The following is a 15019-nucleotide window of genomic DNA, read 5'->3' as shown; positions in this document are numbered from 1 at the left end:
TTTGTTAACTTTAAGCAATATCCGTCAGCACTTTTCTACTTATAACTAATATTTACATCCGATTGTATTATTTTGAGATTATAATATTTTATAAACAATAAATTTAGTCTGTCTTAAATTTATTACAAATAAAAAAACTAAACAAAAAGTTGTTTTTATGTTTTAAACTTAAAATAATAATGATATGAATTCGTACATGTTTTTTTTTTATATATTCAGTTTGAGACGGAACTTAAATTAAATTATATAAAATATATTAATTTAAAACTTATTTTAAAACATTAAACAAAAATAAAATAAAATTCTAATTTATTTAAAATCTTTTATCACAAGTAGAAAAAGATGGACACAATCGCTTACAAAAAATATCGCAATTGAATTTATTATTAATTTAAGTTAATTTAATATATAAAAAAAAAGACATATATATATAGTAAACTTAAATACCATGCACATAACATACATACACGAAATATAAAAGTTATTATAAATAGTCGCACAACGTTTTGTTTGTTGTTTTTGTTGTGTGTTTGATTTTAAAAAATATATATATTTAATTAATATTAAAACTATTTTTGATGCAAAACTTAAAACTCCGTTGATTGTCAAACAAATGAGGAGAAACCGGGCAGTGGAGCTCTTGATCGGGCCATATTATTTACAATAATTTGGCCGCCATTGAGGCTCATAACCGCACTACCTTCGGGCTCCGAATCAGTATAGCTGGAGTAGTTGCGCACTGGTTTTTGTTTCTTCCACGATTGCCGCAGTGTATCGTTCACATTGGCATAGTGATTCACAAATGAGTGAGGATCAGACCGTACGCTCTCGTTTTCACTTTCAGAATGCTAAAAAAAATAATTTATATTTTACATTTTTTTTCCAAAACTATACTGCTGGTGATATTCATATAATCAAAATCATCTTAAACACTTTACCTGTGAATCTGACGAGCTGACTTCCGATGGTTTCTCCGTAACACTGCTGTCGTCGGGGTTTTCATCGTAACACTTTAAGCTCTCTTCATCGCTGTGATATGCCACTGAGGCTGGCGATGGTCGGGGAGGGCTTTTGCCCAATGTCGATGCTGGCGGCGGACGGTGATTTGATTTTCTACCTAACGTTCCCAAAGTTCCACGACCCAAAGTGCCAGCACTGTTTAATGTGCCAGTACCAACTCCATGTCTCGAACGATAGAGCTCAAGTGCCAGCTCTTGTCGTTCATCGATAGACATAGCCATTGATTCTTCGAGTGTTTTTTGTGCTTCTTCTGTTGATATTTTTTTTGTGGGGGTGGGAGGGAAGACGAATTGAGAAGGATGAAAGAAAATATAAAGTTTAAAATATCTATCGACATGAGTCTTGACACGAGACATTAATGGTTAGCAACACTTACGTTTGTATTTGTAACTTTTGCTTTTAACACACAACACAGCTATGACCATTATGATGATGATGATTGAAGTTGCTGCCAGTGCAACCATGAACCAAGTTTGTCGATAAAATGGCTTGTGCTGAAGATAGCCATATTCTAAGTGCAATTTGGATGGGGTTAATATTGAGTCCTTTGAATAAACTGGAAAGGATATGCCATAGCGATTGTAGGCAATAACACGGAATGTATAAGCTGTCGAAGGAAGTAGACTTTGATAGCTGACAGTGAAATCTTGCATTGGACCTGTTGTTGAGCGAGCTATTGTTTCCCATCGTGAGTCATCTGTAAGAGTAATAAATATTTAATATTGTGTTTATATAAATATTAAAACAACGAAATGAGCAAATGAGAAAAAAAATATTGAATCGATTACATAAAATAGGAATAAACAAAAGCTAATGATAATGATAGAAATTGTTAAAGTGAAATAAAAATCAACGTAACACATAAAAGTATGTCCAGAAGCACCCGAAGCCTTTTGAAAGATATTATATACAATTTAAATTCAACAAGAAAGGGTTTTTCAGAGCTAAAAAAATAGAGGTTTTTGTTCAAAAATAAATAAACAAGAAAGAGTTCGAGAAAATGTGTTTATTTTTGTTCGATTTTTGATTTTAAAAAACCTGATTTGCTGAATTCATAATTATAATATCTTTCGATCTAATTTCAACTTTGGAAACTTTTATACTTTTTTTGAGAACTACAAAACAGGGCAAGTTTTTAAAATAATAAACCAGTGTCATACCATACAATTTTTTTAGGGGTGTTGCTCTTAAATTAAAGTAAAAAATTGAGTTTTTATAAAACTAGAAATTGTTAGTTAATTTGTAGCGGAATGATATATAAAGTAAAATTTTTTTTGATTTGATAATTATTTCCAATAACACTGGTCAACAAAATTAAACTTTTTTTTTGTTACAGAAACCAAGTTATACTTTTCTATAGGATTTTGGTGTGCTGAGCTCAAATCCGAAGTCAAAAAAATTCTATCACATCACGTTTTTGAGATAATTCCGTTAGAAAATCGAAAATGCCGTTTTTTTACCAGTTTTCGAGATTATTTCTTAGCTTTTGGTTATTTGTTTTAAATAAATTTGTAACGGTTTCTAATAACGTTGTGTCAAAATTTGAAAGCGATTGGCAAAGAACATTTCGAGATTTACTATTAAAAGCAAATATTAGATATACCAAACACGTTGATTTCAATTTCAGATTTCTCAAAGAAGATAAGAGATTTTTAAAAGATTTAAACGGATTTAGAAAGACAAGATTTAGTTCTATTAGAAACCGTTACAAATTTATTTAAAACAAATAACCAAAAGCTAAGAAATAATCTCGAAAACTGGTAAAAAAACGGCATTTTCGATTTTCTAACGGGATTATCTCAAAAACGTGATGTGGTAGAATTGTTCTGACTTCGGATTCGAGCTCAGCACCCAAAAAACCTATAGAAAAGTATATCTTGGTGTCTGGAACAAAAACCTTGTTGACCAGTGTAATTATTAAAAAATGTTTAAGCGAAAAAATTGTGAAAAACAAAAATCAGTTCTGAGCAGAGGAACCAAAATGCTGAGTTGCAAATTAGGGATTTTTTGAAATTTTAATAAAACTGTATTTAATCGAAAATCGTAAGGATTTGGTTCATGCCAAATTCTGAGAGCCTTTAAGTTGGCCTATCAGCCTATCGTTTGAACCAATACTTTTGAGAAACCCTGTATATTTATTATGAATTTATTTTAATTTCATTATAATTCAAAAAGGCAGTTTTTATTAGTGAAACCTTAAAAATAATTTTTCTTGCAAAAAAATTCGAAAAAATATAACTTTTTTTTATTCCATCACTTTTTTTATATCACAACCTACAATAAATTTTATACCATCTGAAAGCTTATTGTTTCAGCTCAAAATATTTATATCGACCATCTACAAAAAGAGCTAGAATTTTTTTACCCAATTAGTTTTCATAAAAAAAGCAAAACAATCAATCTCTTTTCTCTTCTAACGCCATTAAATCCATTCTTTAAATGACAACCTATAATAAATTTTATATAATTATTATTTCACCTTTTATATGACGCTTCAATCATATTTCTACCATGCCTACAAAAAAAGTAAGAATTTTTTAAAGCCAACCATGTCGAAATTTCAAACTGAGTGTACTTCCTACACTGGTGGCTGGTCATCGGTAACAGAGTTATTTGAGGTATTTTTCAAGTTTTTCAATTAAAGATTAAATAACTTTTAGAGCACTTAACATTATGTGTGATATATCAAATGAAAGGTAATATTATCAGCATGCGTATTAAAGTTAAATAAATTTGTTATGTGCTCTAGATCAAACGATATAACGTGTTTAGAACATCTTTTCACAATTATCTCAGAATTTTGAATATGAAATTAATTGAAATTTTGCACATTTATAATTTATTAAATTACCTTTCTACTGTATAATTTTCATTCATCTATCTATTAAAAAAAAGTTATGATCAATTGATTTTTCCTGTCACTTTTTCGTTTCATCTTGTTTCAAATCACTACGATACTAAAGAAGTTTTCACTTCAAAAAAATTACGCCAAAAACTGAAAACAATGCCTTTGTTTGTTATTTGTGGGCGTGACTGACGTAGATTCCACCACCAATAATATTTCTCGAATATGTATTATGAAAGTTTCAGCGTGGGATCCCTCACTTGAAATTCACGAAAAATTATTATTCAAAGCCACACCCACCACGATTGGACTCACTTCCAATACTAAGCAACTGCCAATCCATCCAAGGTATCAAATTTTTGGTCAGATAAATCACTAAAGTGATTCTATAACAACAACAAAATGGAATTCCGCTCCACTTTCTCCATAATACCTTATATCCCGAAAGTCAAAATCTTTGTGTAATTAAAAATCGAAAAATAAAAGAACTTGACGAATCAAAACGAAAAAATAAAATCAGGTCTTGCAGTTAATTTTTGCGTAAAGTATTAATAAACAAATTAGAGTTTGAAATTATTAAATAAAAATGTGTTAGGCATGAAAAAAATGCGAGTTCAATGAAAGTAAAAGTGTGTCAAATTTTTAGAAACAAATATAAACCAAAAGCTTAACTCCTTCTCCGGTACTTACAGATATATGCTGGTTCACCTCTCTCTACGCAGGGTAAGCATGTTTGGGAAAAATATTGCAAGGAATAGAATAAAAGTAACTACAATTACTAAAAGCACCTTAATCCAATAAGAATAAAAAGTTCAGTGTACTTTAGAAATAAATTTGATTTAATATACAATACATTTTTACTCATATCACTGAATCCATTATCTATAGAAATTCTAATATCAACAATTTTTGAGTAATTTTATTGATCACTTCTTTTCAACACAAGTAAAGCATTTAAATCAATATTTATTTCCAAGCATCACATTTCAAAAGTTCAAATCTAAATAGAACAGTTTCTTAAAATACTTTCTTGCAGAAACTTATACAAAAAATTAATTTCTGTCATGCACAAAAGTTCCCACAGTTACCAAATTTATATTCTCAAATTAGAACTTACCCCTTTTCTTGCATTCTATATAATAACCAAGAACAGGTCCACGTCCTGACGGTCCATTAAGCCAATGCATTTCAACATTGGCCAAAGTCTTCGAGAGAATTAAATCTCTCGGGGCAACTGGAGATCCGTCTTGAGGTCCAGTTGTTACATTTTCGCTTACTGCCGGACCATAGTCAATAGTTTGGGCTCGCACTGTAAACGTGTATGTGACTTCTTCTTCTAGATTTTGAACATGCAAACTATTTCCGGTAACTTTTTGTTTCACTTGTTTGCTAAATTCTATAAAAAAAAAATTTGATATCAAAATTTTAGTATGAAAAATTAAAAGTGCTTTAAAGAAACTTACTCTCATTCTCTTCGGTGGTTTCGTATGTCACAAGATAACCAAGAATTTCCCCATTGCGCATTTTTGGAGAATCCCATGAAACTTTCAAACTTTGCATGGTGATGTCTTCAAATCGTAGTGAAACTGGCGGCCCCGGAAGTCCCTGTAAAGTCTTTACTGTTATTGGAGTCGATCGCGGGCCATCACCGGCTGGATTGAAAGCTAGAATCTGTATTCTGTACTCTGTAAACTTATCGAGAAATACTAGACTATGAGAAGTTGCAGATGCTGCAACCACTTCAATTTCCTCTTCATATTTGCGGCCTTCTTCTAATTCTTGTGGTGAGCTCGTCACCAAATAGAAGATTTTATAACCCAAAAGGTCACCATTTTGCATGCTTTGCTTTGGTGGTTTCCAACGAAGTCTAACTTCGGTACTAGAAAGTGGAGCTGCATCAACAGCTCTTGGTTCACCAGTTGGTACTGCTTCACCCACATAAACAGCAACGGGAGGCGATGCTGGACCAACTCCTTGAGAATTAAAAGGCAACACCACAATTTCATAGTTCCGATCTTGCTGCAGATCACTAAGAACAATAGATGCTTGATTTATTCCCATAACGTCTTGTTTGGGAGTGGCTTGTAATGCAGCGGGAAAGTCTGAAAGTTGTTGGAACAATATCCGATAGCCACCGGTAGCAGAATCACCATTCCAGAGCGATGTCTCCAGAGCATTCCATTGAACACGAACACTTGTCGTAGTAATGGGTACGACTTTAAGTCTACTCACGCCTTTCGCTGGAGCTGCAGGAAGTGTGCGTACCGTTATACTTTCTCGACTAAATGTCGAAGGACCAAGGTCATTAGTGGCTTGAATTCTAAATTGATATATCGTGTGAGGTTTCAAAAAAGTGGCAGTGTAAGATGCCACACTCGGATCGACTCGTTCCGGCAGTGACGTCCATGGTCCTTCATTCTCTCGCATTTGTACAGTATAGTATCGTAATGGGGCGAATCCATCACGGCCAGGAGTCCAACTAAATGTGATCTGATGAGCTTGAATCTGACTGCGAGATATCTGAGGCGAAGATGGGGCTTGTGGACGCTCACGATTATTTGTTGTGTACACCAGAACCGAAGCAGTCTTGCCCCATCCCAAACGGGTTTGGGCTGTTACACTAAATATATAATATCGTTCAGCTAGCAATTGAGTTGCCCGGAAAGTACGATCGGATGGAGGAAATTCACGACTATAGTTAAGATTCACACTGCCATTTAGTGAGTATGTGACTTGGTATGCTAGAATCTCCCCATTTGGATCTTCAGGTACATCCCAGATAATTCTAGCCGTTGAGAATGACACATCGGGAAATGATACATTTGACGGAGCACCAGGTGTATCTTCAAAAGTCTGCACACGAATCGGAGGAGTACTGAGAGCACCATCGCCAAGTCTTGTGAATGCCAGAACTTGAATGTGATAAACGACGTACTTTTTGAGTTCAGTGAGGGTTGTAGTAAACGATGAGTTGTTGGAGATTGTCTTGTGCAGAACTTGACCACCGCGGTTCGTGGCAGCATAGTATACTTTGTAGCCTTCGATTTGGCCATTTCTGTGCTCTTTTGGTACTTCACCCCATCGAACGACTATTGTTGTTGATGAAGTCGCATTGGCTTGCACCTCCAAGGGACCGAAGGAAGGCACTGCTTCGCGAGTACGTTCGACAGCCTTGATACTGTCCCTAAAATTTAAGAAAAAAAAAGTTAATCTAGAACTTTTATGTGATTTGTTTAAAACTTACCTCGAAGCTCCTACATCATTACATGCATTCATAACAATCTCATAGACTGTCCACTCTTCAAGGGTATCCAAGACATGTGAGTTGGCAGTATGATCTTCAATTAAGACACTCAGGGCCATTGATTTTCCCGTCCCAGTACCATCAACCTGACGATAAGTTATATTATACCCTCTGGGATTTCCAAACCATTCGGTCTGTTGCAAGGGAATCCATCGAACTCGCAGTTCCGTTGCGCTCATAGCTCGAACCGTTACATTAAATGGTGGATGCATAGGCCTGGCTTGTATCGTTTGGAAATCTTTTGTTGGCTCAGATGGTTCTGATGCTCCCACAACATTCGTAGCTATCAGTCTTAATTTGTACTGTGTAAAAGGCGTAAGTCCAGTTACTGTTAAAGTGGAAGCATCTGGATCAGAAACTTCATAAACAGTGAACCAGGTATTATTTCTTGCTGTTTGTGCTTCAACTTTCCACTTGGTGATTGACGAGTTTCCGTCAAAACCTGGAGTAAACTGAAGAACCACTGAAAACGCTTCGATATTCGATAAAGCCAACTGAGTCGGTGCATGTGGAAGTACTGGTTCGACTCCCGATTGAATTGTGGCAGTCTTTGTGGGCCCAGCACCAACTTGGGTCCAAGCTTTAATCTCAAACCAGTAATGTGTAGTTGCTTGGAGCTGTGTTACTCTCAAGCTTGTCTCAGTGGCAGTAAGATTGATAGATTTCAAAGTCTCCGAACGGTCTTTGACCTGATAACGAACAGTGTAGCCTGTCAGAATGCCATTAACATTTTTTGGTGGCGCCCACATAACTTTAACAGCCCGATCGGATATTTCATCGAAATGCAAAGACGCAACCTCATCTGGAACATCTTCCAAAGTCTTGACGGGTACCATTCCACTTCGGATACCATCACCGGGATCAGTGAAACACAAAACAGTCACATTATAGGAACTGAATTTCTCAAGACCTCCCATTATGGCCGTCTGTTCGGCCAAGGGGTCTAGTAAACTAGGCGGAACTGTCATCATTTTTGCTTCCGTTTCATGTTCCTCGCCATCGATTATTTCATATTGCCAAGCTTGAATTTTATAACCTTGATTGATTCCATTGATTTGTTGTGGATTCGGTGGCTTCCACGAAACTTTAATAGCTGTGGAATTGATTGGTGAAGCTTTCGTATTAGTCGGTGGAGCTTCTGGTACTCCCTCTTTGGTCTTGATTTTTGCTCCTTCAGTATACACTCCTACGCCCATGTTATTGTAGGCTGCTATTTGGACAACATAGTCTTTCCAAGTTATCAATTCTTGAATCAAATAGTTTCTCTGAGCTTCGTTTGTGATGTTTTGATAGGTCCAAGGACTATTGTTGTATCCAAAAAGTCGATAACGAATGATGTAGCCTAGAATTTGGCCATTTCGATGCTCTTCCAATGGTGGTTGCCATTGGGTGATTATTTCTGACATGGATCGAGCTGATCCAACAAATCCAACAGGAGGTCCCGAAGGTGCTGGGGTAAGAAAAGCAAATATTTTTCATTAAAAATGAGGTCGAAATGAGTTACAAGATTATTTAGTTTTTTAAATATACCTCGGTTAAGCGGTAATGCTACAATTTAAGCCATTATTTTTTTGTTTCGATATTCATATACATTCAAAAAATGAGAGATACATAGAAATGACATTTAGATGTAATTAGTTTGTTTATGGAGTATAGATATAAAGTTTATACATAGTTTTGTTTGTTTGGACGATAATGGAAATCATAAGTTGAGTAAACTTAAACCACCCACATTGATGGGTGGAAAACAAAATAACCGAAAAGAGAAATTAAAGTTTTAATTGAACGCAGATATTTTGTTTGAAAAAGAGACAAAATAAAAAGGATGAATTAAAAAGGAAAGGAGGCGCAATAAAAAAAACTAAAGATGATATTATTTTTTTATGGCACATCAAACATGCAACGCGCACAGCACATATACATTTAATACAAGTCTAGTTAGGTATGCGAAGTGAAATATTTTGAATTTTCTTATCGCCCATAGGTGAAGTGAAGTATTCATAAGTATTTTTGATTTTCTATGCTTTTATGGTTGAACAACTTTTAAAGTTTCAAAACAATAAGGTATCTAAGTTTATTTTTTTTTTATTTCAACTGTGCAACAAATGCAAACATACATGATATGAAACAAAAATGAGAAAAACAAAAATCGAAAGTTCTTGGAAACTTAAATATTAAGAACTGAGGCACTATATAAATGAAAAGTTGGAGAACTTTAAGTAGAGTTAAGGAAGGCACAAAATGATGTTTCAAATTTAAATTTAAGTTTGGAAGAATTGGCTTCTGAAATTGGATCGTCCTTGTCAAGAAAATAGCATATTGCACTAAGGAAACTAATCAGTATAAAATCGAAAGGAGATAACATTTTTGTTGTTCGATTTAGAGCATTTTCATGGTTTTAACGCATTTGTTATTTATTTTACTTTTCCGAACCTTAAAATGTCAAAATTTTTTGGATTGATAAATCTTCAGCTTAGTTAAAATCTAAGACATTATAGATAGTTCCTTCTAGTACTACCTTGTTGTTAAGTTGAACATAAATCCTTTTGTGACAGTTTACGCAGAGGAAAAAGAGAAATAAGAGTTTATGTTCAACCTAATTTTTTTAAGTTCCGATTCAGCAAATGGCCTTTAATTACCTAAAACAATGGCTGTTTTCAACACTCAATATTTTTGGTGAATTTTTTTTTCAATATTTGATTTGTTAATTTAAAAAATAAATGAAAATACTTTTGGTTTGTTTATACAAATCCATAAAAATAGGTTCTTTTAAAAGTGAAAAAAAAAAACTGAAATATCTTAGAAGTGAAGATATGCGGAAAAATTTGGAGCACCAATGTAATTCGGTTTATTGCTCTAGAAAAAAAAATTGAAAATCGGACAGACTGAATATGGTTCAAGTTGGTGAAGATGAAGATTAAATTCATAAGATTTGAAATAAAAATAAGCAAATAAGGAAATCGGATGATTTTTTATAGATTAGATTAAGGTATAAGTAGATCTTTGATCAAATGGACACGAAGTGGGATATCATTTTTGAAAAAAGCACATAAGAACATAAACTGGTGGATTGAAAAATGCTGTCCCCATAGAAAATAATAGAATAGTAACCTACTAAAGGTTAGTTGGCGTTTGATTAACAGGGTTTAAGCAGTTAACAACTTAAATCGATCTGTAAAGAATTGAATTGTAGGGTTTTTGGCCAAAGTCGTGTTCCAAAAAGAAAAAAAACGAAGGAACTGATTAAGGTCGTGGATGAAGGTATAGATTGTACGAAAAAAGACATCGAGGTATAGAAAAATAGGAACGAAAAGGCTACTGTAAGCCCTTAAGTAACATTTTGAGGGGTATCATTTACAATAAAATATCATTTTCGTTTATTTTCGGAAAAAATAATAGCAAAACAAACTTAAGCTAATAAATTTGCCAATAAAATTATTCTATATGAGCGAGTTTATTCGGTATATTCTCTTCAAACGATAGCTTTAGTCTAAAATAAATCTGCAATGATGAGAACGATTCACAGGAAGTTGCAGTGCGTTACACATTCGTGTAGATCGGTGACACAGTTGTCGCTATGGTTTAGGTGAAAATGAAAACAGAAAAATTCTTTAGACCAGGTCCTTTTTCGCCGGTAATTTTCCTTCGAGGACCCGTTGTTATTCTTTTAAGCTGCGAAAAACGTTTTAAAAACTGAACAAATTCAAACATCGGTTATGAAATAATTTCCGTTAACCAGTTTGATTTTTAATTTTTGGTTCAGTTTGACTTCAGTTAATGACAATATAGAAACGAGAAGAACAATCTATTCTTGGGTGTTGCTTACTTTAGAGGAAGTTTCGGTTAAGTTATGAAATTGTTTGTTTTGTGTACCTACTTTATTGTGCAAATAACGTTAAATTTAGAGAAATAAAAACTTCGCAATGTCATTTCTGCTTCCAATATTTACAGCTTTGTACACAACTTTGATAGCTTCAACAAAATTTTAATACTGCATTTTCTTCAACACAAAGCATTAAATTAAATAATTTAAAATAATATTTAACATTTAATGAAAAAAAAAAAAAAAACAAAATATAAACAAATAAAAATAAAATTATAAACTATAAAAAATTATAATAATTACGCCTCTAAACTAATGTTTTTTAAACAACAAACATAAAATACACAGGGCAAACTAAATAGCACTATTTAGGGGTCATATAAAAAAGTTAGACTTACCTTCTTGTGGCAGCTCTATCACATTACTAGCTTCTGATGGAGAACCTTCTCCAACTCGATTAACAGCACTCACACGGAATTGATATACGGTTGCAGCTTTTAAATTTGTCAATAGAATCCATCGCTGACTAGCTGATACATTACTCAGCTCTGTTATCCAATTTAACAATGGATCTGGAACTGGACCTACGAATTGTTCTTTATGAGGTTAATGATTTAAAGAAGTCGCGTTAAAAGTGTGGAAAATCGTAGGTTATAGTTTTGAAAGGAAATGCAAACATGAAAGGATTAAAGAAGGGTAAAGAACAAAAAAAGAAGAAAAACAAAAGCCAATTTGAGTTTTAACCAATTTCTGTTCACCAATTTATTAAAAATTCAAATTCAAACTTACCGAGTTCGGAAACTTCACGTTTTTGAACAATAAATTTCAAAACTGGACTATTTCCATCGAATCCAGGTGTCCATGATACATTTATAGCTCGTTGGCTTGGTGAATCTAACCTTGTTACTTTGACATTTGTCGGTGGGAATGGTAATTCAATAACACTCAATCTGGCCGATCTTGTTTCATTGCCACCGGGTGAGGTTACAACACAAGAATAAGTTCCAACATCTGAAGCACGAACTGCTTGAAGTTCCAGTGTTCCATCTGACTGTACACCAATTCTTTGCGAGTTTATAATTGGAGTGGGATGTCCTTCGCGATACCAGTCTATGTTGAATGGAACTGTTGGATCACTTGAGACCTTGCATTGCAGAGATGCTGTTAGACCGAGCAGTACAGTGGTGTCCACGGGAGGTTGGATTATTTGGGTCCGAACTAAAAAATACAAAAACAAAATTATAAGAACATTTGAATAAGACATTAAGATGAATTTTGTTTATAATGGAAATTTATAGGTCATTTCTCAACGGTAGGTATGCCACATTTTAATTGTTTTTATTTTAAATACTATTTAACATCTAGAAATATTTTTTTTATCAAATAACAAAAACTTAAGAGCAGTTTTACGAAGGGAAATATTGTTCATACCAAAAGCGTATTATACTTAACTCAATACGCATGAAAGTACGTCGGAAGTTTAGTTTGAATTCTATGTAAGGCTCGTTGGTACATCTCTTTTTTCCTATTTGAGATTTCAAGGACCTCAAAAAATCCAACTAATCGAGAAGTGCATTTTACCCACTATTATTCTGAATGCCCCATTTGCAATTAGTTATATTTATACTGTAATAGTGACGAAGAAAAGTAGCAAAGAAAAAATAACGCAAATAACTTTTTTAAAAGCGGAGTAGTTATTCTATTCAAAAAGTTCAAATGACCTCAGGTACGACCGATAGTGGGGTCATTAGTTGTAAAATGACGCAAAGTTTTGGTCGATGATTATCGACTCTTATAATAATCACAGCATTAATATACTGTGAATTTTAATATTCTAACGGAATTTGGTGAAATTCGGACACCAAAATTGTTCGTAATAGACAATGTTATAGGAGTCTGACCTTACATGTAACATTTTCATATAATTTACAAACATCATTCTAAAGAAAAAACAAATATCAAATAATACAGTCAAATAAGGTGAAAAAAGGGGTAATCCTCGGAATGAATGCTAATAGAAATTTTTTTTGATCAATATCTTCGTTTTGCCATTCTATAACATACCTCAAAAGTCTAGAAAAATCTAATGTCCGCAAGTCGCGATTTTCAAGGTCAAATAGCGAAATGGAGATTTTCAAAATTAGCAATAATAGACAATGGTTATTATACATATGACTTCGAGGTATTTTTTAATGCTGATTCCAAAAAATCTAAAATCAAGGCAATCCGACGTCTCTGAAACATGAGATTTTTTTAGATTTTTGGCATAAGTTATAAAATATCCAAGCAATAACAGAAAACAAAAAAATTAGCCTATTAGCACTTATTCCAAGATTGTACAAGAATGTTTTTTAGTGCATATCCTAAAATTTCCTCCTTTCTCAAAAAAAAGAATACATTTTTTCATCAATATATGTTTTTTTCATTGCATTGTTTTGATTCTTCATGATAATGGATATGAAAACCTTCATGCAAAATTTGGTTTCTCTACCATAACTTTTAAAGGTTTTTCGGTAGTAAGTTTGCAACTGTTATAAAAATATGGGTTGACAGATGAAAAACAGGTATAACTTTTTTCAGAGACGTCAGATTGCCTTGATTTTTTGGAATCAGCAGTAAAAAATACTTTAAAAACTGTGATTAAAAAGTGACCTCAGAAATCGGTGGCAAGTTCCCATTTTTTTATTGTTTCACTCTGATGTTTTTGCCCATGATTGTAACAGTAGTTTTAAGGTTTCAATATCTTCTTTTTTCGGTCGTATTGAAACGTTTTATCATTTTTGCCTTTTTGATGAGGTTTTAAAGATCTGTCTATTTTTTGAGAGATTGTTTTTTTAAGACGTAGGCTTGCTCGCATCTTCGTACTTCTAGTTCGATCAAATTTACCAACAACCAAGAAAAAACTATCTAGGTGTTGGAGCTGGATTTAAACCCAGAACCTAAGACGTGTCAGTCCATCTACGGATTTTGTTTGCATTTTCCAATACCTATAAACTATTGTCATCACTGTCGTATTCTTTTTTACAAATAAACTAGATTTCAAATAAAACTTAATCTACTTTTCTTATCTAAAAAAAAACATCCTTTTACATTATACATTTTCATGGACTCTTTTGATTCTTAAATATAATGAAAAGTGCAACATTTATTCGAAATTTTTAAATGTTGCATATTGTATATGTAGTCATTGGGTAAGTTCCGTTTTTTACTCTAACCATTCTACCACCCAAAAAAAAGTACAGGAATTTCATTGATGCGTGATTATTAAGCCTTATAACACCTTACCTTCATACCAAATTTTATTAGAATAACGGTATTTTCACTAATATTTAATAAATTGTGCACCGAGACTGAAAAAATTGCCTTCCACTAAAAAACACATCTGTTGATTTTTTTTTCATATATTCATGACAAACCCAAGGCCTAAGCTCTTACAAAAACTCTTTGCATCTCGGAGTATTACTTGGAAGGTTAATATGAAGCTTTCATGTATGTATGTGTAATGTGTAGAGATTTTGAAGCAACCTCTTCCGGATTGGCAACACTTTGCTTTACCGCCAGACTTATTACCTTGAAGCCTTCTTGCGAAAAAAAAAAACACTTCAAAATCTCTAACAATGCCAATTTTCAAAACTCCACCAAAGCTTTCCAGGTAAAACTACCAAACCAACTGCACTTAACACTTTGTTTTTTAATCTAACCTTGATTTAATTTTATTCCACGAAGCACATTAATGTATATTATACTAAAGCACCAGACCTAAAAATTAATTTAACTTTTCGCTTTTACTTGCAATTATATTTCAATTAAAATCGTTACTTCTTGGTTATATGCTTACAAATTAAATTAACCTCAACTTCACACTCAAATATCAAACGAGGTGCAAACAATTAAAAAAAAAAAAATTACAAAAAAAAATACTTAATAACAATGTAACAGCAAAAAAACAACAACAAAACATTTTTCCAAATAAGCTTTTATAAAATGTAAAACAAAACAAAACAATACAACAACAAAATAAAATTAA

General features: G+C 33.1%; 1 protein-coding gene across 9 annotated transcripts in view; it reads right to left on the bottom strand.

Moving 5' to 3' along the window:
* Positions 1–356: 356 nt before the first annotated feature.
* The window catches only part of LOC129909842 (protein sidekick), a 148179-nt gene continuing 133516 nt past the window's right edge, over positions 357–15019 (bottom strand). For 3 of the 9 annotated variants that reach the window (XM_055986949.1, XM_055986953.1, XM_055986954.1), the window contains 9 exons: positions 11782–12210; positions 11391–11588; positions 7110–8619; positions 5329–7049; positions 4983–5261; positions 4556–4579; positions 1397–1717; positions 939–1270; positions 357–848 (listed from right to left, as the gene is read on the bottom strand). In XM_055986949.1, the coding sequence (XP_055842924.1) occupies positions 606–848; positions 939–1270; positions 1397–1717; positions 4556–4579; positions 4983–5261; positions 5329–7049; positions 7110–8619; positions 11391–11588; positions 11782–12210 (5057 nt within the window). In that variant the 3' untranslated portion in view covers positions 357–605. The remainder of the gene's footprint in view (positions 849–938; positions 1271–1396; positions 1718–4555; positions 4580–4982; positions 5262–5328; positions 7050–7109; positions 8620–11390; positions 11589–11781; positions 12211–15019) is intronic. The other 6 variants (XM_055986952.1, XM_055986956.1, XM_055986957.1 and 3 more) reach the window with 3 other exon arrangements.

The sequence above is a fragment of the Episyrphus balteatus genome, chromosome 2 (assembly GCF_945859705.1).
Source record: "Episyrphus balteatus chromosome 2, idEpiBalt1.1, whole genome shotgun sequence".
In the NCBI taxonomy this organism is placed as follows: domain Eukaryota; kingdom Metazoa; phylum Arthropoda; class Insecta; order Diptera; family Syrphidae; genus Episyrphus; species Episyrphus balteatus.
The sequence above is the reverse complement of the archived record's forward strand: the minus strand, read 5'-3'. Positions and strand labels throughout refer to the sequence as shown.